Source organism: Mus pahari, chromosome 12 (assembly GCF_900095145.1).
Source record: "Mus pahari chromosome 12, PAHARI_EIJ_v1.1, whole genome shotgun sequence".
Lineage (NCBI taxonomy): Eukaryota > Metazoa > Chordata > Mammalia > Rodentia > Muridae > Mus > Mus pahari.
This window is the reverse complement of record NC_034601.1, coordinates 65,061,762-65,084,819: the sequence shown is the minus strand read 5'-3', so window position 1 is coordinate 65,084,819 and position 23,058 is coordinate 65,061,762. Positions and strand designations below refer to the sequence as shown.

At 38.7% G+C, this 23,058-nt stretch overlaps 1 protein-coding gene across 10 annotated transcripts in view; it reads right to left on the bottom strand.

Moving 5' to 3' along the window:
- Positions 1–23,058, bottom strand: part of Robo1 (roundabout guidance receptor 1) — a 740,168-nt gene that overhangs the window by 116,407 nt on the left and 600,703 nt on the right. For all 10 annotated transcript variants that reach the window (XM_029544262.1, XM_029544266.1, XM_029544260.1 and 7 more), the window contains one exon: positions 20,969–21,126. In XM_029544262.1, coding sequence (XP_029400122.1) covers positions 20,969–21,126 — 158 coding nt within the window. The remainder of the gene's footprint in view (positions 1–20,968; positions 21,127–23,058) is intronic.

Genomic DNA, 23,058 nt, shown 5'->3' with positions numbered 1-23,058 from the left:
GTTGAGATGAAAAGTCTTGAATGACAGCATCACTCCCCCCCCCCCCCCCTTTCCGAGACAGGGTTTCTCTGTATAGCCCTGGCTGTCCTGGAACTCACTCTGTAGACCAGGATGGCCTTGAACTCAGAAATCCACCTGCCTCTGCCTCCCAAGTGGTGGGATTAAAGGCGTGTGCCACCACTGCCCAGTGACAGCATCATTCTTCAATGATTTCGGTCTAAGTCTGCATGAGAAGGGCATCCCTCAACAGAGTTACGTCAATTCTGCCTAGATCCATGACCCAGAGACCAGAAACAAGCCACTGTGAATTACAGAAATACCCTCTCTGGCCTGCAAGTGACAATGAGATGCCCATAAACCAGATGGCCAGCTATGCACAGTCCCCAGACTCTCTGGAAAAGGACATTTTTCTAATGTTTTTTTTTTTTTTCAATATATCTGTCTACTAATGTTGTGAGTGTACATCTGTGTGCGTGGAGGCCGGAGAAACCACATGCAAGATGGTAGATGGGTCTTGAGTCTTGGTAGTTTTGTTTTTTTGTTTTTTTGTTTTTTACCTGCTGAGCCATTTTCCTACTTGGCAGAACAGGGTCTCCAGAGCTTCTTTCATCAGGCACATCAAGGAAGAGACACATAGACACCAGCCCTCCTCCAGGCCCCAACAAGCACAAACAACTCCTCTCTAAAAATTGGCACCAATCCATAGTTAACAACAACAAAATATAATTTAAATAATACCCGATACCTTGTTTCAATGTGGTCTACAGGAAGGGAGAGAAGAGAATGGTATCTTTTAATGGGTCTACAAAAGTATTTTTAACCTTGAATGTCAGGCAAGTCAGATGGAAGGAATCTTATCATCGTCTAGCCTGAACTAGCCAACTTCTCAAAAATAGTGCTCCGTGCTTTGGCTCACATCTGTCATCACAGGGCTTCAGAGGCAGAGGCAGGAAGGCTGCTGTTGACTTCAAGTCAGAGAATTACTGGGAAACCTAGGCAGCACATGGAGACCCTACCTAATATAAACAACAGTAAGAGTAATCCTAGTGCATGGCTTTCTAAAAGAATCAAAAAGAGCACGGCAGTATTATTCTATTATACAAATGACGAAGGGTTGGATAAGTCTTCCAAAATTACTCTCATGGTAATAAAAAACTTAGACCCAACTGAGAGAGAACTTAGTCAATTCTGGTCTCATAAAGTATCAAGGCAGGCACAGCAGTTCTTTTGTGGCCATTTTTTTCCCCCATCCAGATCCGGAATTGAACTATGCAAGAAAAACAGCTTTAATCAAGATGATCTCATCTGCTTAGTAATTATGATTTATTATTGCATGTAGGTAATTTATATTTCTGAATAAACACACTAATTATTGTTTTTCCTCTTTGAAGCTTACATGTCAAGGTCATTATTAAAAAAATTCAAATTCTTGATAAATTTTTCACTATCAAAAAGGCCTGACATAGAACTACTGCCACAATTCCATCAACATTTCTCTTCAATGTAAGTTAACTTTCAAGAATTAATTTGTATGTAGTCTTCTTATATGTGCTAATTAAATTATATAAAATAAGACTTTAGATGATATTTATGCCTATGACCAAATGATCTCAAGAAGATCTCTAATGGTAAGTCTTCAGCTTAATACAACAATGAACTTGATCCAGCCATATCACAGTTCTTATGAATAAGCAAAGGTGATTATAAGTTAACCTGCTCTTCCTAGATTTCCTAACACTACTGACCGCTGGCTCATGGAAACAATGACAGCAAATCTCTTTCATTCTCCTTATGGCTGTTGCAATCTGGACATGGGAGCTTGACACAGGAAGGAGTGGAGGAGATGGAGCGGGAGGAAGAGGATGGAGATGATGAAGAAACAATGAACTGTTTAAAATATTTCCCACTGAGGCCTTTTGATTAAGAGCCATTGCATGTGGCCCACAAAGGCTAGTAGGTAAAGTTGTGGTGTACTCCTTGTCAGGCACAAAAGGGGAACAGCTGTGCCCTGAGATGAGTCAAAAGAAGATAATAGACGAATACTATTAATGATATTTTATCTTGCTGTAGGGTAGAAAAAAAATTAAGCCAGTCAGATTTCAACCTCATTAAACACCCCACATCCATACACACACACACACACACACACACACACACACACACACACACACACACTTAACTTGATAGGGAAAAGTATTCCTCTTTATTTTACTACTTCATTAGCATTGTCTATTTCATTTTTTACAGCCTAGTGAAAGGACAGAGCGTGCTCCTGGGAATTGCACACACATACAGAATCAACTTGGTAACCGAAGGTCAGGCAACAGCATAGACACTGGGCAGGAAACATGCGAGCAAACTGGAAGCAATCCCATCACCTTTCTACATTTAATCTCCTGACATAAGAAGGCGAGCAGCTCAAAGGGGGAAAAGGAGCATATCGTGTAAGTCTTTAGATGACTCTCTTTAGTGTTGAATTAGGGGAAAGCAGGCAATTAAGATCTTTTCATGGCTATCCTATATTTGCCTGAGCGACAGACATTCAAGAGCACATGATCCAATTTCATTTGTTTGCTGGTACACTTTACAACGCTGTCTGAAAACCAACATGATTTCAGCCAGGAGTTTAAACACACTTGATCATCGGAAAGAAGCAACAAGAGATTCATGCAGAAGAAGCAATTATCCCAGTGGGAGCACGTAGCTCTCCACACAGCTTGGGGAGTTGCCAGCTGAGAACACAAGCCAGGGAGAAATTCTGTCTAGGACTGTGGCAGCTGCAGTTCTCCGGCTACTTCCGTGTCTTGCTGAACTTCGCTGCTTCCTCCTCCGAGCAATTTATAAATTGGTAGTGGGCTGTTCCGCAGCAGCAGAAGTGCACCTATGATAATTTGATGGCAGACTACATCTAGCCCAGCTAATTGCAGGCAAGTGGGAGGCACCCTGCAGAGACACAGTTAAGTTAGAGGTAGAGGATGCTTTTCATTGTGAAGGATAAATTAAGACCTTTCCATATCATGGGAGCACGCCACCAGAGAACCTATTCATGAAGCGTTATTTTAACAAAGAGAAAAAAAAAAAACAAAGATTAAGAAACACGGACTTCTTAATGTGTCTACCTAGTTTTCTTGCATAAGTGGGGGCTTAAAGACAAGAATAGAAGACTTGAATTTGGCATTTTCTGCTGCAAATCCAGTTTTGGGGGGCACTACAGCATGGTACCTAAAACAATCAAGGGAGAAGACCTCCCCCTCTAATTTATAATTTTCCAAGCTCCAGCTGGCCACTGCAGCCAGCTGATGAAATGGCGGGCAGTTGACCCAGCATAAGCTTTTAGCTGATTCCCGAGGTGTCTGATTCCCAAGCCATTTAGACTAGAACCCCCCCCCCCAAAAAAAAAAAAAAAAACAAGCAATATAAAGAGTGGTTTTGTCATAAAGTAGCCTTTGCAAGCCAGCTCCTAAAAGCAAGGGGGCTGATTTGGCTTTTATGTCTATGAAAAATCTGGGCAGATTATATGGTAGTATTCAGCTTGGATATGAAAAATTAATTTAGCCCACAGCTATTAAACTTAATGTATTATTTCCTTCACAGGTCTCATGAAACAATGTCCTGCTGTTTTAAAGGTAGAAGCCAAGTCTTACGGGCAATTTTCACTCTCCCACAAAACCTGGTTGGCTTTTTATCGCCTCCCCAAGCCATCTGGCTATAATTCTGGATTTACATATAGTCACCGCTATGACCGTCTGAAATAAAAATCTACAGAGGAATTATGATTGTGCTCTAGAAATAAAGATGACAAATGTTCATAGTATTTGAGAAGAGAAAAGCTTGCTTTCAAACTCTTGGCTCTTTTGAGTAATAAGGACAAGAGTTGAAAATACTTTGCCAACAGTCAGTCTCTCTCTCTCTCTCTCTCTCTCTCTCTCTCTCTCTCTCTCTGCCTTCTTGCTGGGCTTCCTTGTTCTCTACAGTTTTGCTCGAGTGTGAGGATTTCCTTCCCCACCAAATACTTTGCAAAGATAATGCCTTTTCCAGAGACCGGGCCTAATTTGTAACATTCTCTTACATCCTGACAGAGAGTCACAGTTGAGTGCAGCAGGGATTCTTGGACTTGGAAACACAGTGGGCAGACTGACTTTAGAAAAAGGAATTTTTAATTTGCAAATATAAAAGAGCAACAGGATTATCTAACACTATACACTGAGATCCTACACAAGTATAAGCACATTTGTAAAAACTGCAGGTTGGAGTTAAGTTTGATCTATAGCTGGTCCTGTTTTCATCTCAGAATATCAAAGAGGTATAAGGAAAACATGCAAGTAAGCAGCTGAAATTAATTGGTGAGTTAGTTAATCAGAAGATCATGCCAATGAGAGTAGAGGTATAAATTCAAACCCATACTGCAAAATTCCTTTTCTTTTATAGAACACAATATGATGCTAGAATAAATCTTATTGACTTGGCAATTCTGTGTTTCAGTCATTGGGGGATGCATGAGAAGACAAATCACGCTCCTATCTCTAAGCACTATGTTCTCTCTCTCTCTCTCCATATATATATATATATATATATATATATATATAAAATTTATGAAGAATGATCACTTATTTATGTTTGGTGAATGTAATCCTTCAGGAACACTAAGATTGAATGAGAGTTCAAACATTAGCATTAGGTTTTAGCATTAGCCATGCACACCTCTTGCCAGCTAGTGATGAACCATGCTACATAAAAAGTTAAAACAGGAGCTTCTATTCTGATCTATGAAAACCAAACAAAGGAGAAAATGACTTATTTCAAAAGACTTTTAAAAAATCACTTGGGTTGGCTTCAAAGACATCCTCTTACAATCATATGTGGTTCAGTTCCATAGCCGAGACAGAAAACACAAAGGAGAAATGCTCTGCCAAGAGCATAAAGGGACTTCAGATTGCTATAATGCATCTACTGATTGCTCCCGACCTCAGCTTAACCATCAAGGGGGCTACAACTGTTCATGACCTATGTCTAAATTACAGTTAGAACTTGGAGTTGAAAATCAGAATTTCATAAGTCCTAGGATCCTTCCAGACCCCCACTTCCCCCGCCACCCCCCCCCCAGACTCTGCCACTACTAGGTGGTTGTGCTGGAAGTGATGTCAGTCAACAGGAAGCTTAATGAGGACAATACAACCAGAGGTAAAGGCAATTTACCATCGTTCCTTGCTTGTCTTCCATGCATCATAAACATTCTGTGACGACTAGGACTTTGTCCTAAGTTTAGCATTTAAAATACACAGCATCTACATAGAACATATATTATCTGTATTTTTCCATAGCAATTGCATGAACCAGCTTTTCATGATGTCCGCTGTCATCTCTTCAGACACTGCTTAATAAATATTCCAGAACTCGATATTATTCTAGACTCTGATGTTACATTATAGAAGACAAATTCCAATTCTGATCACCTTCCCAAAGAAATGCATGTAAGTTCTCTGACTCGTGCCTGGGAATTTTAAATGACATCTGAAGAACAAAAGTGAAACACTGTCTCACATGCAAAATGCTTTTAGTGGCTTTGGGTAGGCAAGTAAGCACATGAAACTTTCTTCACCAAGTCTGTGGCAAGTTTAATCAATAGCCTGATATTTTCATGTAGCAATCTGTGTTCACCATAATTATGACATCTTAACACCTGTGGTATATGCAGTCCAATGCTGCAGGCTTTATCATTAGTTTTACAACCGACTCACAGTAAAGACACATTCTCCTGTTTTTTTGTTTGTTTGTTTTTATTGGGGTGGGTGAGACAACTACCAATCAGGGAATATCAATCATTTGTTGCAGATCACTCCATAAGTGCCCTGGATCCCATTCTGCACACATACAAAGCAAAGCTTCTCTAGTGTGCTTTCTTCTGGATAGAGATGAGGAACTTATATTTTCTTGGCTTCCCATGACATGCGGCGGTACACATCTGCAATACTGTGCAAATGTACGGATACACTGAGCTTCAAAGACTAAAATAAATAAACGTGATCCCAGGGCTTCGCCAGGGTGTTAGACTCAGGGCCCCCCTTTCAGCGCATGACAGACTTAAGCATGCTGGATAGGGAAATCCAGCCTAATTACCCTTAATCCTTCGAGTTGTCATCGGAATAGATGTGCACATGTACAGCACATATTGCATGTGTTGTGCGCAGGATGTGGAGTTAGGGAAACATCCCACATTAGTTAACTATGCAGAGAGAACGGCTATCTTGCTCTCAGGTAAACATGAGTTTATTATAGCATGCTTAGAATTTAGGCAGAATATTTATAGGCTTCTGTAATTAAGATGGGTAAATCCGATAGGATCCTTGCAAGCGTGATGCGGGGTTCTGTAAAGTAGTGTGATGCATCTAGATGAGAGAAGAGTATATAAAAGGCAGCTTAAGAAATGATGGATTCCTTTATCCTCTCAAGGAGATGAAGTTCCATTATTTTCAACCAATTTTCTATAAATTGAGCTCAACTGCTCTTGAGAGTTTTCCATACGAGTGGATCATTTAACCTGAGCCTGTTTCAAGCATGGTCACCCTTCGAAGCCTCATGAGCTCCTATACTTTTAAGATTTAGGAAGCGAGATCCTGTACCATCTGGTAGTCATTCTGTTAATATACACCAGATTATTTTACAAGTGTATGATTTATCATATTATCAAATTCTTTGGTTTTTAAGGAGATAAAAACTGAAGAGGTCAGACATTACCAATTGCTGTTCGGTTTAAGCATCTGGCCCTTTAAACAACAGAAAAACCGAGTCAGCATTAGGGACTTTGGTGTAGGAATGAAAATTGAAATTATTCTTGAGGGAGAATCTTTCCCTGTAGACACCATAGAGGAATAAAGTTAACTTTGGCCGGGGAGTAAATAATGAAAAGGAAATCCCAGGTCCCTTTAAAAGGTTCAGATGAGAAGTAATTTAAACATGAATGGCTTCAAATGTTTCTTTGATTTCTGCATTTGGGGCCTCTTGTAAAGAAAGAAGGCCTTGTACAATCAGTGAACTTTGGAATGTACTACTTAAAAAAGAAGGTTACAATTCATTTTGTTTGAGGTAAACAGAAAGAAACCAAACGCCACCTGGCCATCATGCACAATCAGAGATACCTGACTTGCAAAGCAAACTGTCTAAACACAAAGGCTTTCCCCAGCCCAGGCTGATACCAGGGAACTTTGTCAACTCAAAGATAAGATTTATAGGCAATTCTTTCAAGTAAATTTGAAGCTAGATTTTTTTTTTCCCCCCTGAGAAACATTTCATTTGAGATTAATAGAACACTGAAAAAAATAAAATAAACGGGTTTGAACACCATCCTTGAACCCACAAAAGATTGTGTCTTTAATTTGGCAAGAGACTTCAACCTATAATTAAACAAAGTGCTCCCAGACTCTGGTGAAATTCCACTAGTCTACGGCAATTTGGAGAAATTGACTGGGCTGATCAAATATATCAAAGTGAATAGAAATGAAGGCACCAAAACTGGAGGAGTAAGCATACACTCACTGTGAGCAGAAATCAGGACAACATTTGTGTTTCTGATTTCTGGACTCTGGGTAGCAGGTTACCCTCAAGAGCCTGCAGCAGGAAATACTCTTTGGCAGCCTGGGCTCATCCTGCGTCCTTATAGTACTTGAGATAGGGGTAGCTCACTGAGAATTAGTTTGGACTCCGAAGCCTCACTTTTGTGGGGAGATTAGAAGAATGTCTAGTAGCCTTTCTTCTTCTTTTTTTTTGTTTTCGTTTGTTTGTTTGTTTGTTTGTTTTTTCGAGACAGGGTTTCTCTGTATAGCCCTGGCTGTCCTGAAACTCACTTTGTAGACCAGGCTGGCCTCGAACTCAGAAATCTGCCTGTCTCTGCCTCCCAAGTGCTGGGATTAAAGGTGTGTGCCACCACCCCCTGGTTTAGCCCATCTTCTTTGTGAGGGGAGCCCCTTTGGCTGGAGGATTGAGGATGCTAATTAGAAGCAGAGGGTGATGAGACAGACCAGTCAGCAAGGAAGCCCTCTTGTGTTGTCTGACAGTCTGGATAGAACATGCTGATGGGCCTGGCATTTTGAGAAGAAGTAATAGTAAAACTGGCTTAACCGAACCAGTTTGGGGGGGAAAAAAAAAAAAAAAAGCAAAGAATCCAAAGAGTAGTTGTCTAGAGACTTAATAGAAGAGTATACAGATAAAATATTAACACTTTACTCAAAATATCCCTGACAACTACATATTATTTTCCAAACTGCTAAGGATTTACTTACTATCCTAGAAATAGATTGTCTCCAATCTAGCTTCTGCCACTTTAACTCTGCCACTGGACATGCTTGCCTTGCCTCTGTGGCTCTTGCGTCAGCTCCCAGTGATTTGTCAGGGTTATCCAAGGAATGATAACTTGGGATGCTAAATGATCAGGACAAGAATGAGCAGACAGACTAGACAATATCAAGGCTGCCAAAGTTATATGTTACACGAGACATAAATTTGATGCAGTTTATGAACCTGTGAACCAGGCTATGCTACGGTTTCACAAATGTTTGTTTCTGTTCATGAACCTTCTACAGAACTTATTCCACAAGTTGTTTACTTATTAAGTCAAACTCTGATCTCTCACAAGTTCTCACGCTCTGGCTGATCTTGAAGTCACATATTAATGATAGCTTCGGCGTGCTGATCTTCCCTCCTGCATTTCCCTAGTGCTAGCAATACCAGAATGCTCCACCAGACCCTGTTCATATGGTACTGGAGATCAAAACCACGGCCTCCTACATGCTTGGTAAGGAATCTCTCACAGAAGCTAAGTCTCCAGCCATTCATCACTTACTGGTACAAATGAACAGGAACTGACAATCAAGACATTGGTGCATAATAACTTGGAATGAGTGTTCTCATCCATCTTAAAGCTCTTCCAACTCCCTTCCCCTCTCCCCACCCATTCTCCACCTTTTCCTTCTTCCTCTACCCTTCCCCTACTCCCTGGCTCTCCTCTTTCCTAGGCTCTCCTCCTTTCTCTTTTCCTCACTTTCCCCACTAGCTTGCCAGCCTCTCCCCTCCCATGCCCTCCCCTTCTCTCCCCTCCCCTCCTCCTGTTCTTTCTATTAAGGATCTAATCTAGAGTCATATATGCTAGATAAGGATAGTACCAAAGAACTACAGCCACAGCCCAAACAGTCTGGGGACACTAGTATAATCTAATTCACAGAAGGACCATAATAAATAGGGAATATACTATTATTCAAGTTAGTACAGAAGGAACTGTGGTTTTAAACTGTGGATTTTAAATCACTGCAACTAGGTTCAAATACATTGGTATTGATCAAATGAGAGCCATTATAAGGAACACATTTTTTTTTTTTTTAATGGGGAAATAATCAATTCCATCGTGCTGCCAATCAAAGTTAACCATTCCAAGATCCTACCAAAAGACAGGCACAGGAACACAGGTCTTCACTGAAGATGCTTCAAATACAAGAGGCAAATGACAGAAATCAGGATTTGCAACAGCTCTAAGAAGAATACATGAAAAAAGAGCAAAAGATCTGAAAAAAAAAACAAAACCTGGTATGTATTTCAGGAAGGATGATAGAGTAGACTCCTCTGAAGAAACTGCTTCAGAATCAAGGGGCATGGAGATGGCTCCGCTCTCGAAGCCCAAGGCCAGTGACCCGAGTTCATGCTAGAACCCAAAGGAAGCCCAGATGCATGGGCTCAAATCTCTAATCTTGGTATTTCTGCAGTAAGATAGAAAGAAAACTGGCCACAACTTTGGCCAGCTGGCACGCAACGCAGTAGTAAGAACCATGAGACCCTCTGCCAAACGGGGAAGGCAAAGATGGAAACTCGAGGTTGTCATCAAACCTCCATGTGTGCTTCGTGGCAATGTGCTTCCACCATCACCACATAAAGCAAGCAAACAAACAAACAAAACGCACAAACCACAAACACAGAGAGAGGGGGAGGGAGGGAAGGAAGGAGAGTATACATGCATGCACCACACATGCACATAAACACACAGACAAAAAAATGAAATTGAAAAATTTAAGTTGGTTGTTCCTGTCTAAAGAAAATACAGGGACAAAGAGTGGAGCCAAGACTGAAGGAAAGTCCATCCAGAGACCATCCCACCCAGGGATTCATCCCATGTGCAGTCACCAAACCCAGACACTACTGCAAATGCCAGGAAGTGCTTGCTGACAGGAGCTTGATATGGATGTCTTGTGAGAGGCCCTGCCAGAGTCTAACAAATACAGAGGCAGCTGCTCGCTGCTCAGTCCATTGGACTGAGCAAGGGGACCCCAATGGAGGAGTTAGGGGAAGGATTGAAGGAGCTGAAGGGGTTTGCAACCTCATAGGAAAAACAACAATATCAACCAACCAGACCCCCCAGTGCTTCCAGGGACTAAACCACCAACCAAAGAATACACATGGAACCAATAGTTCCAGCTGCTTATGTAGCAGTGGATGGCTTTGTAGAGCATCAGTGGGATGGGAAGCCCTTGGTCCCATGAAGACTTGATACCCCAGTGTAGGGGAATGCTAAGGTGATGTGGCAGGAATGGGCAGGTAGGTGGGGGAGCAGCCTCCTGGAGGCAGGGGAAGGAAGATGGCGTGGGAAATTTTGGAGAGAAAACCAGGAAGGGGAAGGACACTTGAAATATAAATAAACAAAACAACCAATAAAAAAATTTAAAAGAATTTTAAGTTGGGATGTGAAAAATTACTTGAAATAAAAGGAGGGTGAAGATGACAGGACATTCCAGGAAGATAAACTACAAGAAGCAAAGACTTTCAGAAATCAACAAGAAGCTTGATAATCAAAATTTATAATAAGAACAGTTGCCAAATCCTCATTAGAATATTTTACTGCCATCTATCCTAGCATATGTACTAGAATTGAGGATGTCCCAGTTTACTGCAATCCTTTTGAAAGGTTTGGGTTCACAAGTAGAGGAGAAACACGGGACTTTCTTTGTATTCAAATTCAGTTTTGTTTTTGATGGATCTATCTGTAATTATGTAGATTTGAACATCTGTGAAAGGATCAGAATACTCCCTGGGAACCTAAACCATCATTTCTCAATCAGCCTTCCTCTTCTGAATCATACAATTGCTCAACGTCCCTAAGGATGGAATTGAAGTAGAAGTGTTCTGGATGTGTGGGAAAAAAAAGTTGATTCAGTCTGCACAGTGGCTGCCTTAGGCATTTCGGCTCATTTCCCTGTGAACAGCACAGCTGATGCTTGCGTTTCAGAACTCAGCTGGACAAAGAACTAGCGCCAGCTTCCTCATCCCAGAATTAGTCTACACTTCTTACTCACTCATCACATTTATCCTGAGTACACAGGGTGAGTCTGTGGAAATGAAGGCTCATGCAGAGGTGAATCGGGTGTAGAAATGAATATTGGCAAAGGCCATGGAAGACAAGATGTCTTCTATATACATTGAAAGTCTGACTTTATTAAATATTCATGAAATTACAGTTGATACAGTACAAGAGTTCCTCATTTTCCTTTCCCAACTAACTCTATTTAGAGTCCTTCCAGGTCTCTAATATTCTAATAATAAATAGCAAAATATTCCAGAATATTTAGAATACCTAAGCATGTATCCAGAGAGCATTCCTGCTAACAGTGAACTAATATAGGTAGTATTATATAATTCACTAGATAGATACAAGAAGAAAAAGAAATATATGCAGAATAAATAACTCCCATAGGCTCATGAGTGTAAGTGTTGAATTCTGGGATTTATAATTTGGTCTTACAGTGCCCACACATGTGTTTTACTCTTTTGATGTTTTCCTATAATAAAATTTGAAAACTTGGCAATTAGATTGGACATAAATTTATAATTAATTTGTAAAATCCTACCACCTATATTGATTTTACTCTCGTGCTTAAGTCATGAGTAAAATTTATTTTGAAAGAAACAATGCACATAATGTGCATCAACTACATGTAAGATGGACAGGAAGACATCTATTTCTGGCTTGCCACCCCAGCTTCCTTTGACCTTTCTCTTAGAGCACAACCTATTTATTTTACAGAAACACAAATTCAACTTCTCAGGGAAGTGGGGCCCTACATCATCAGCTGTGGTACATCCAATGATTTCCTCTAGAAGAGAAGGAAGGGACAGGAAGCAACGGACATTGAACAATGAAGGAACTAAAGAACAGAGGAGAATATTGACTGAAGGATGGGAGGAGGAGCAGATGGCTCAGGAAGGAGACATATGGGAATTGGAGGAGAGGAAGCCATTGGTAAGGAGTGGGCGGGATGCCAAGCCTGTGAAGGATCTGGAGGACCCTGGGGATTTGGATGGGATGTGAGTCAGCTGCTTTTTACCCAAATATCACACCAACATGGAAAAAAAAAAATCAAAGAAACCCTCAAAGACATACAGAATGCAGAACGGGGCTGGAAAAAGTTATGACATGTCTCATCCCAGCAATTCTGCCTCATTAACATGGGGTGGGAAGTGCTAAAGAAGTGTTTGAATGAATAGCCAAATTTGCTCATGGCTGCATTACTGATACTTTCCAATCTTAATTTTGCTTGTGGAAGAAATAAAGCAGATAAGACCTTCTATTTATCTTTAGTCATTTTCCCTAATCTGTGGTGCTGATTCTGTTCATGAATAAAACCATTCGCTCCAACCATCTTGGATTCAGGTATTTTCTTAGATCAGACAGGTTTCACAAGGTAGGATTTCACTGCTACTACCAGGAGAGTCCTGAGCAAAGCATGGTGATGGCTCATTATCATGTCTAAGGTAAATCATTACAAAAAGCCATAAACACCCTCGTGTTAAAATGAATTGATACAGTGGGATATTTTTTTACACATTTCAAAACTGTATCCAAACAAACAAACAAATAAACAAACACATGAAAAGAGTCCTAATCTTTGGTTAAACTCAGCTGATTATAGTGTATTCTTTGTGAAAAGTCTTAAGCTTTTGAAATTTTATCAATCGTTTTTTTATATTACAGATTTCACTTCTAGAAAGAACAAACACTAATTCTTGAGTGTAACTATGCTAGTTTGAGAAAAGAGGATAACATCTTCAATCCTTAGAAAATATTGCTGGCTGTGGCAACATGTGCCTAGAATTCTAACAGCCGGGAGGTAGAACAGAGATGCTTGGTAGAGAGCCAGACCAGCATAAACGGTGAGTGCCACATGAGAGTGAGAGACCCCTCCTCAGGAATAATAGAGAATGACAGTGGAACATAAGCCACCTTTATGTGTGTCCTCCACATGCATGTATACTTGCACATATACATAAACAAATGCATACATGTACAAGTATAAAAAAATTACTAAAATTAAAAAACACTTGTAGATAAAAGTCAGTGTTACACTATGATATTGGATCATACATGTAGCACAATCTACTGGTCTCTACAAAAAATGTTTTTCAATGAACAAACCTGATAATTGTTCCCCTAGCCCCACTTCCAACCAATTAGGAGGTGGCCACTGCCTCAGCAGAAAGGCTTAGTATTTACTTGACAGTGTTGCTGCTATCATTAAAACCATTAATACACAGAGTGCTTTGAACACAGTTTAGATTTGTAATAGCTACATGGCTAAGCTTTTGTCATCTTTTTGTTCCCTAAGAACGTGAAGTGAGAGATATCTTTTCCCAACTGAAATGAAGAGGGCTTATTCTCTGTGTGATTGAGTAGATGAAATGAGATCATGTAAATAATCTACTACTATATAGTAAGTTGTCTTTACATAATAGTTACTAAGTTGTTGATGTTTTTACAAGTCTAACCTTGTAAATATTTGTTTGGAACTTTCAGGTAAGATGTGTTTTAAAATTCATTGCATAGTACATTGAAACAGATCTGAATACAGTTCTTTAGATGGTAACTTTTGACAGTCATAAATATTGACTCTATTTGGTGAGCATTTGATCGTTTATTATTATTTTTCTTCTGTTAATATTAATTTACTAACTTACAAAAACCCTTAGTTTCTAATATCAGTTATAAGATCTATTTCATAAATACATGTAAAAGTATTATTTTTGATGATAAATCAGTATAAACTTCCTATCTCATACTCTTGATGTTTTATACCAATTTTTTCCATTTAGGAGAGTGGGTCATTAAGGCACATTCCATCATGCAGGGAAGCTCATCAATCTTGGGAAGTAAACCACTCAAAGGCTTCAGGAAGTTCCTGAAACTGATCAGATTCACCACTCACCTTCCTCTCCAAGCATATTTAGGCAATAAAAATGGCTGAGAGACATTCTCAGACTCCCCAAGATATTTAGAAGTGGCCCGTACCACCCAAACTAACTGGAAGAGGCTCAGGCCAACTAAGCTTTCTTCAAAGATACTCTTAAACCCATTGCATTGCCTGTAAAGTGTTCATTAAGTTTCAGAGTTACAGCTTTTGTGAGCTGTCAACCACACTGAGGTGCTGTATCTCTCAATGAATCATTTATATTCCTGGAAATAACCCTCACTCACACTCTGTGCTTAACCACTACAAAATTCAGTGGTTTACTAAGTTGAGCTTTAATGGTATCCTTAATGTTGGCCTGTCAACAGTTTTTATCTGGAATAAACAGACATTTATTGAGTTCTTTCCAGGAACAGTGTCAAAGAGCATAGGCCTTAGGTTAAATCATATAATTTCTTTTAATAGTGCTATGGTATATTGGTGCCAGGACAAACTACAGAAATCACAATTGTTCTGTATGTGAGATCACCAAATATTTGCATATAACCCATTTTAATGTCTGCTGTTTGGCTGGGTAAGTCTAAGTATGTGGGACTCACAGGATGGCATGGATGATTGGCTATACTTGTATTTGTTTTGTTAACCACCTCAAACCTTCTATACAACACTTTAATATCCTAGTTTATAAACCATCCGTTCTTATAAAAATCAAGACAGCACGGAATCCTCATGAAAAACAATTATTTCTTTAAACTTTGGACTTGCAATTCCTACCAATACCACTAGGCTGTCAATCATTTCATTAAGAGACCTTAAGTTGGGAAAGGGATGGCAGGGCCCTGTAAAACTCGACGGAACCTCCTACCTTCTACAAACATTAAAGAAATAGTATTAAATCTCAGAAAACTTATAGACAGAATACTAAATCATCAAACTCCCCCATCGTACAACATGTGGGAAACTTTCAAAGACTGTTACCTTTGAAAATGTTTAATCAAAACGATCTTTTCCCTGTCTTTATTTATTAGACATTCGTTCAGAAATCCAAAATTATAGCAACATTTCTCTGGGGACATTTATGAACTACACGTCATCATTTATTGTAGTTAATCTTGTACATGACCAGCTTAATAAATGATTGAGTTCTTTTATAATCTAGAAAACTATTTACGATAACTATTTTAAATAATTTCTCTTTGACTCAAAAGGAATTCACTTGTCTTAGTGAACATAAAATTCTTGCTTTATGGGGCTGGTGAGATGGCTCAGTGGGTAAGAGCACCCGACTGCTCTTCCGAAGGTCCGGAGTTCAAATCCCAGCAACCACATGGTGGCTCATAACCATCCGTAACAAGATCTGACTCCCTCTTCTGGAGTGTCTGAAGACAGCTACAGTGTACTTACATATAATAAATAAATAAATAAATCTTTAAAAAAGAAAAAATTCTTGCTTTAATATTTGGCATTGTTTTTTATTTTTCCCTTTTGATATGTTCATAAAATATCTTAATCTTAATATAAGAGTTGCAAAATGTAGTGAAATGAAAATATCACTTTTATGAGGTTTAATATTTTTAAAGATCATAACAGTTATGACTAACTCTCAAAGACATGAAGCAAGTCAATTTCATGTCTTCTGACAAGCAAACCACTTCTGTATCGCTTACTTTAAGTACTCATGTCTAAGAAAAATAAAAGAAAAGAAATAAAGAAGAAAGAGTACTTGTGACAAACACCATGTGAGGCCTCTTTTATTCCAAGGGCTACATGCCAAAAGAGTTTGAAAAGATTCTCATGTCATGTAGGAGGGTATGAAAATATAATTTATATACCTATGCTTTATGAGCATCACAGATCTAAACTCTGGCTCAGAATCTAGGTCATTGCGAAAAGAAGTGACTAAAGAATATCCAAAATGCAGGTGCAGCTACAATCCAATGACATATTTCCCCATTCTGCGGGGTGTGTCTTTGTCCTCACAGCTGGAAGATGTGCACTTTAAATTTTCAACAAAGAAACGCCACCACATTAAAGAACTCTAGGAATTCCTGGGACCCAAACTGTAGCCACAGCCACGCTATCTTCAATGGCCTTTCCTAAGTATACTATGTCCTTTCATCTCCAGCTTGTCAGTTCTCAATACATTGGGCAGAGTACATCAATGGGCGGAATGAAAACAATCATTTGGATGCAGAGCTTAGGAAAGAAGAAACACATAACCAACATCTTCTAAGAATGTTGTTTCAGGTTTTGGGGAAAAAAAAAAAGAATGGAAAATACATTCATACATTCTACTGAGAATCTCTCTCTCTCTCTCTCTCTCTCTCTCTCTCTCTCTCTCTCTCTCTCTCTGATTTTATCATTCCATTTACTTCTGACCAAAGGAAGTCAGCAGAACACAAACAAGTGAGATCTAAATAAGAGCAGAGAGTTTTGAAACGGAACTGCTGAATTTTTAGTCTACTCATTTCTCTAGGTGTGGAAATGTGCATTTTCTTTCTAGTTCTTTTTTTTTTTTTTTTAACAGTTCAATGGTCATAATTTATACAAAATGCACAGATGGTCTTGGGAGTAGTAAAATTTCAGATGTTACTACTTCCTGGCATATGGAATACTACTGTGGATCAGCGTTTTGGCAGCATGTAAATGATTTTTTAAAATTATTTATATATTAACATCTTGGCATCATTTCACAGTAAGAGGTTATTACCGCTTTAAATTGTCTGGCTCATGATGAGAAGGGGTTTTAAAACTGATTCTAAACTGTTGTAGGTATTGAAGGACTGGTGGTTTTGAGTTAGTGAATAGCATCCCTTTGGGTATTAAAGACTGGCAAAAATCATAATATTGTCTAATACAATATATGATATGGGAAGAGTATTCCAAGAATTTGCTTATAATAAATTTACCACAGCAGGTTTAAACTATGAATGCTATAAAAATGTTATAAAATGAATACACACATATAGAAACACATACAATATAACCTTAAAAATTAACCGGTGTTCTATGTTTTATATCTAACATATTATAACCTGTAAAGAGTCCTATCTAGTCTATGTCTAGTTTCAATATTTTCCCACACTCCTCAAATAATATTTATTTATTTATTTATTTATTTATTTATTTATTTATTTAATGTATGAGTATTCTATCTGCACGTATACTTTTGTGTCAGAATAGGGCATTAGAACTCATTATAGATGATTGCAGGCCATTGTGTGTTTTCTGTGAGTTGAACTCAGGACTTCTGTAAGACTAGCTTTAACTGCTGTTCCATCTTTCCAGCCCCTGGTTTCAGTATTTTTAACACCCCCAACCCCAAATGCCACAAGTCATCTTTGACTGGTATTCGTTTTTACATGTACTGGGCAACCCTTAATCCTCACATTAGTTGATTAACCAGCTGAAATTGTTTCCTCCCAGATCCTTCTTAAAGGTCTGGGGAGCTAGTTTTCTTTCTTACACTCTTTAGGTTTCTGCTGCTCTTTAGTTAGCTTGCCTGTCTCCTTGAGAGCTAAGCCCTATATCTTTTCCTTTCGGGCTAGACTCATTCCCTAAATGATGTCAGTTTCTAACGTTGGAATATGAACTATAAAATGCCTGCTGAGTCTCACAGTCAACAGGATAGACAACTTTACATTAAGGAAACCGTAGTGACTTCTGTCAGCAATTTGAGCCCATATCCATCAAACATGACATGGGGGTCACAGGCACAAAGTTGAGGAGTGTAAAGTTCTGTAATGCATAACTCAGGTTCTGTGCCATGAGCTGTGTTCTATGGTCTAAGCTGATCAGTCAAGGGGAGATTGTCTAGTGGTAACAGAACAGGGTAGCTGAGGTCCACTCAAATACTGGTACTTAATAGTGTCAGTTTTCACTAAAAATAAATGAAGCCAAAACAGTTGAATAGATCTGCCTGAGAAGCCAGGACCAGTCTTTCTTCTGCTCAAAGGGAGGGGAGGACTGCACCGTAATGAATTCTTGTATGTTTACCACAACTTGATTTATTCTCCAGACTCAACCTCAAGTCTGAATTTCTGACTCATATACCCAACTGCTTATTTCATATATACTTAGATCTCTTATGAGCATTTGAAAATTACCATGCCTAAGCCTCAGCTCCTGATATATTCCACAGCCCAATCATCTACAGTCAATGCATGGGTAGTTAATGGCACCCACATATTCTGACTTTCTCAGGCCAATCCATAAATGTATGTATGCCTTGACTCTTTACTTCATACACGCTATATCCAACATGGTTGAAAATTTGGAGGAAGGGCACTACTTACAATATATTAAGGATCTAATTACTTTTCTCTACCTCTCCTCCCCCTGGACTGGTTTAACCCACCATTTATCTCATGTCTGGATAACTTCAAAAACTCCCTATTAGTCTACTTTTGAGAAGACCACCATTCATAACTCCTGATCTGATAATGACCAACTTCTCCTAAATGTACCTAGAGGAAAATAGAAATTTGTATTGAGAATTTTGGTGTCTTTAAACACAGAAAATCTATAGGAACATGTTTCTGTTATAATCCCAGGTGTGAGATATGGGGCTGCTTTAGACTGTCCACTGTGGTTAACTATGATTTTCCTCGTGCTCTATCAGGGGAGTGATTTTTGCCAGCAGTACATAGTTTCTGCAAGTGTGTGAAAGTTTCAGCAAGTGTATGACATTAGGAATTCTGGGAACTCTGGAAAGAGGGTAGAAATGCTAGAGCCCAGTGGTGGGTAGAGCCTTTGCTGGTTTACCTGCTGCTGCTGCTGCTGGTGGTGGCTGTTGGGGTTTGACACGTGGCCATTTGTAAAGAGGAAGATATTGGATAAGCTGACTGTGAAGATCAAATGTGCCCCATGGAATTCAGTGATATCGATGTCCCCTTTCCCCACTAGCCTTCCTTCTCTTCCACTTAGTGTTGGGGAGTACGAAAGTTGGAATAGGTGTGGAGAAGGGTGATAAAGAAAGAAATCCACAAAGGAGCTCAAAGCCAGTTATATCTGTAAGGTATTACAAACCGGGCTGTTTGCTGTTTCCAGATATTACATTCTATAACACTCTCCTCTGCTCACTCTCATTATCCCATTCTGGTTCTTCTATTACTCCTTAGTGAAATTGTCACCTGTCTACCACCATTCGGTCTAGAATCAACTGCTTTGTCTAATCAAAATATACATTTCCTGTCCCTACTCATTTCTCTCCATATTTCTATTGGGACATTCTCTGATCATCCTTTTAACATTACATTCCTATGTGATCTCTAATCAATCCTTCTCTACCTTTCTCCCTTTCTCTCTCTTTTAAATAATATTGTACAATTTGAAAACTACATAAGAGAGTTATTTAGTTGATTTTGTTCAGGGTACTCTCCACAGTTTACCTAATATTGCATTTTAGGTATTGAGAATTTTGCTTTTATTTTCTATTAAATACCAATAGCTGGTCAGGAGACACTTGAGAAAGTCAAAGATAATAACACTTTGAGTGTATCTGAATTATTAAGGCAGAGTAATGGGCACTATAGAGAATATACATGAATGTGATCTGGAGTAGGACTTAAAGGTAAAATATTCTTATGTTGGTGGTACACAGAATGATTATCCTCAGTATCTATTCCCCTGTATTCTTGAATTCATTTCCTCAAGCCACCTTGTTACACAGAGTTTTCGCTTGTTTGTGAACTGAGTGCTCCTTAAAGGGTGATAAAGCTGAATTATCTTATTCCAGTTTCTAGACTTATAAACAATTCTGAGGTGCTCATTGGAAGTTGGATCAGTGCTGAGAAAAAAGAAAACAAACAAACAACAAACAAAAAGAGCAGAACAAACAAACCCCCACACATTATATTTCCTTCCCTAAAACAGGGCTCTAGCTGGTCTTGTTCTACTCTCACTGTTATGTTATGCTGGTTGGTTAACTGGTTACTCAAGACTAGTGTAAACGTTTCGTAGATGCATGTGATGGATGTTATAACTTCTTTAATAAATTGGCAGTAGTCTTTTCTTTACATAGCTATTACCTTGTGTCAAGCAATTCACAACGGAAGGTCTCAGCGTATATGGAACCAAGGAAATAAGAGGGAATACCACACCATTCCTTATTTCCTTGGTACACAACCATAGAACATAGGAGAGCACTGGGCTAAGGTGTTTAGTGAACACTTAATAGGACAAGTAGGTAGAAAAGCCACACGGAATTGTGGTTGGCAAAAAGACAACACATCCCATATTCTCCACTTAAAACAGGGATTTAAAATCTAATCTGAGATCATGATATTTTATTTTGTCATGAGGCATAGTCCTAATGTATATCATTAAGAGGGGGCTTCTATTTTTCAGAAGGGAAAGTAAACTACATAGAAGAGAAAAGCAAGTTGTAAAGGAGAATGGGCTACAGCAAACCCCTGAAGTAACCTAGGAGATATTCTGGGGATAACTGGAAATACATGGAAATGGTCTAAGTATCAATTAATCATAATAACTAAGTATACGTGGACAAGTATGAACTCTTACATTTTAGATTTGGTAATATATTTTCTGACTTTTGGTAACTTCTAAAGACATTTTCATCACTTGTTTTCATGTCTACACAAGGACAATAGATGTATTTCTTTTCAAAGAAGAACGGAAACAGAGGCCTAATGCAAGGCTTTGAGAACTGATTTCCACATCCTCTTTTTGCTTGGGTAATGATGCACACAGCTCTCCTGCAGATGTTCCCTGCCACTGGATTCAGTACTCACAGTAATTCTTTCATCTTTATCATCCAGGGGTGAGCCATCCTTTTTCCAGGAGATGGTGGGCTCTGGATGGCCCCGGGGAGGCTGGCATTCCATCACTGCAGGCTCACCTACCGCCACCATGACATCTGACGGGTTTTGTCTGAAGTCATCTCGTAGTACTGTAGGGACAAGATTAAATCATCACACTCTATAATGAAATATGCAGTCCTTATCTCTGAGCTTCAGCAATAGTGACATCTATTAGAATATACTTCCACTAATAGCTATCTCAGGGAAGCTTGAAGAACTCCCATCTATTACCAGCATTTGCTGCTTACAAGAGGTACTCGTCCCGTGAGCATACTCGGAGAAGATTATTTCTTGTTCTTCACAGGCCAGCAAGCATGCACGCTCTGCTGCTTTCACCCCTCACAGTTAGCATTCCATCTGAATTGCATGAATTTCTGCCCGCCATGTATATTTCTCTCTTCCGTACCACGACTCTAACTGAATCCATTACTTATAGAAAATTTCATGACAATGCTTTTCTATCTATTATTATATCAATTACATATAAACAAACAAAAATATGAATTTATTTCAAAGCATATATTTAAGTGATTTAATAGATATTTAGACTTATAGAAAACTCTACAAACATAATTTAAATACAGTCACTGTGAAAACTTGACACACACATTTGCCAATGACTTCAATATCAGTTTATTTTATTAATCAGTGGACAGGAAGGAATTAGAATACACAGGTTATAACTAATAACAACATCAGAATTTATGTCCAAAGTTATTTTTGAGGCAGTATTTTATTAAATCCATAAACCTATTTAGAATGAAATAGACTAGTAATCCTTTTTCTACTGAAAACCCTATATTTTAAAGGAGTAAATGAACTATTCATGTCATCTCAACTGGACAGTAATACACTATTAGCATACTATAAAAAGGCATTATTTACTTAGTGTCTATAGGGAAAATGTGGGAAATTAAATAATGTGCTGTAAAAGTTCATAAAGGGAAATGGTTCTCAATACCTCAATAATATCAGGAGATTCTAAATTACATGCCATAATCAGCAAGCCTTAAATCATAAGCATGATCTTTACTAGGTAATCTTACATCCATTATTTATATCCTATATTTTAAATTACAAAGCATGGAAGACGACATACACATCATCACAAAGCCCAATAAACGGTTAAGTTTCCCATACTTGTTTTCCTTCATCCTGTGTGGAATAAGATGTGAACCTTCTTCGAACCGTAAATTAAGGGAACACTTGAAATGTTTATTTGTAAGTTAAGCACATAAATCTGGAGCTGAATGGTGTTTATCTTTATAAAACTACTGAATAGAATTTTAGAACTGCAGTTGTGTATTGCACTGGATACATTTTCATCCATGTGGCTTTTAAAACTGCTCTAATGGATGAGGAGTTAGGATACTGAAAATCTGTGCTCAAACCATCAGTCAAAATAGAATCAACCTTAAATGTTACTCTCCCAGCCTGAAATAAACTAACTGTCTCCCGGTCATTTATACTTTCCCTCCTTTCCCTTCTTTCCCTCCCTGTGTTTGTGCTAGCCATATTCATGTAACTGGGAAAGCCAAGGAATCCATGCCGAAGTGGGTTTATCCTGCACCCTGAAACAACTTCTTCCTATCCTTGGAAAGAATGCTACTTCCTATCTTTAGAAAGAGTCTTGAGAGGAAAAGAAACTGTGGATGGCCGCAACTGTTGCAATGGTAACTTTTACACTATATAATCTTAAAACAGCACAGATACAAAGTGCATTTTGTTGGAGTGAGGGGGGTCTTCATCATCTCATCATCATCTCATCATCATCTCATTATAAAAAGAAGCAGAGCTGGAAGGCGTTCACCATTTCTAAGCTATGCTGTTATTAGGCATTAAGAATGTAAAATAAACAAAATGTAAGGTTTATAGAAATTAACTGGCCCTAATAGGCAGCAAACTCCCATACTAGATCATGTTACTAATCAGGGACAACACCCTGAAATTCTTTAAGACCCCTAAAATACCCCCAAAGAAAATACCTTTCAAAAGAAAGTAAATATTACAATTTTGATAAG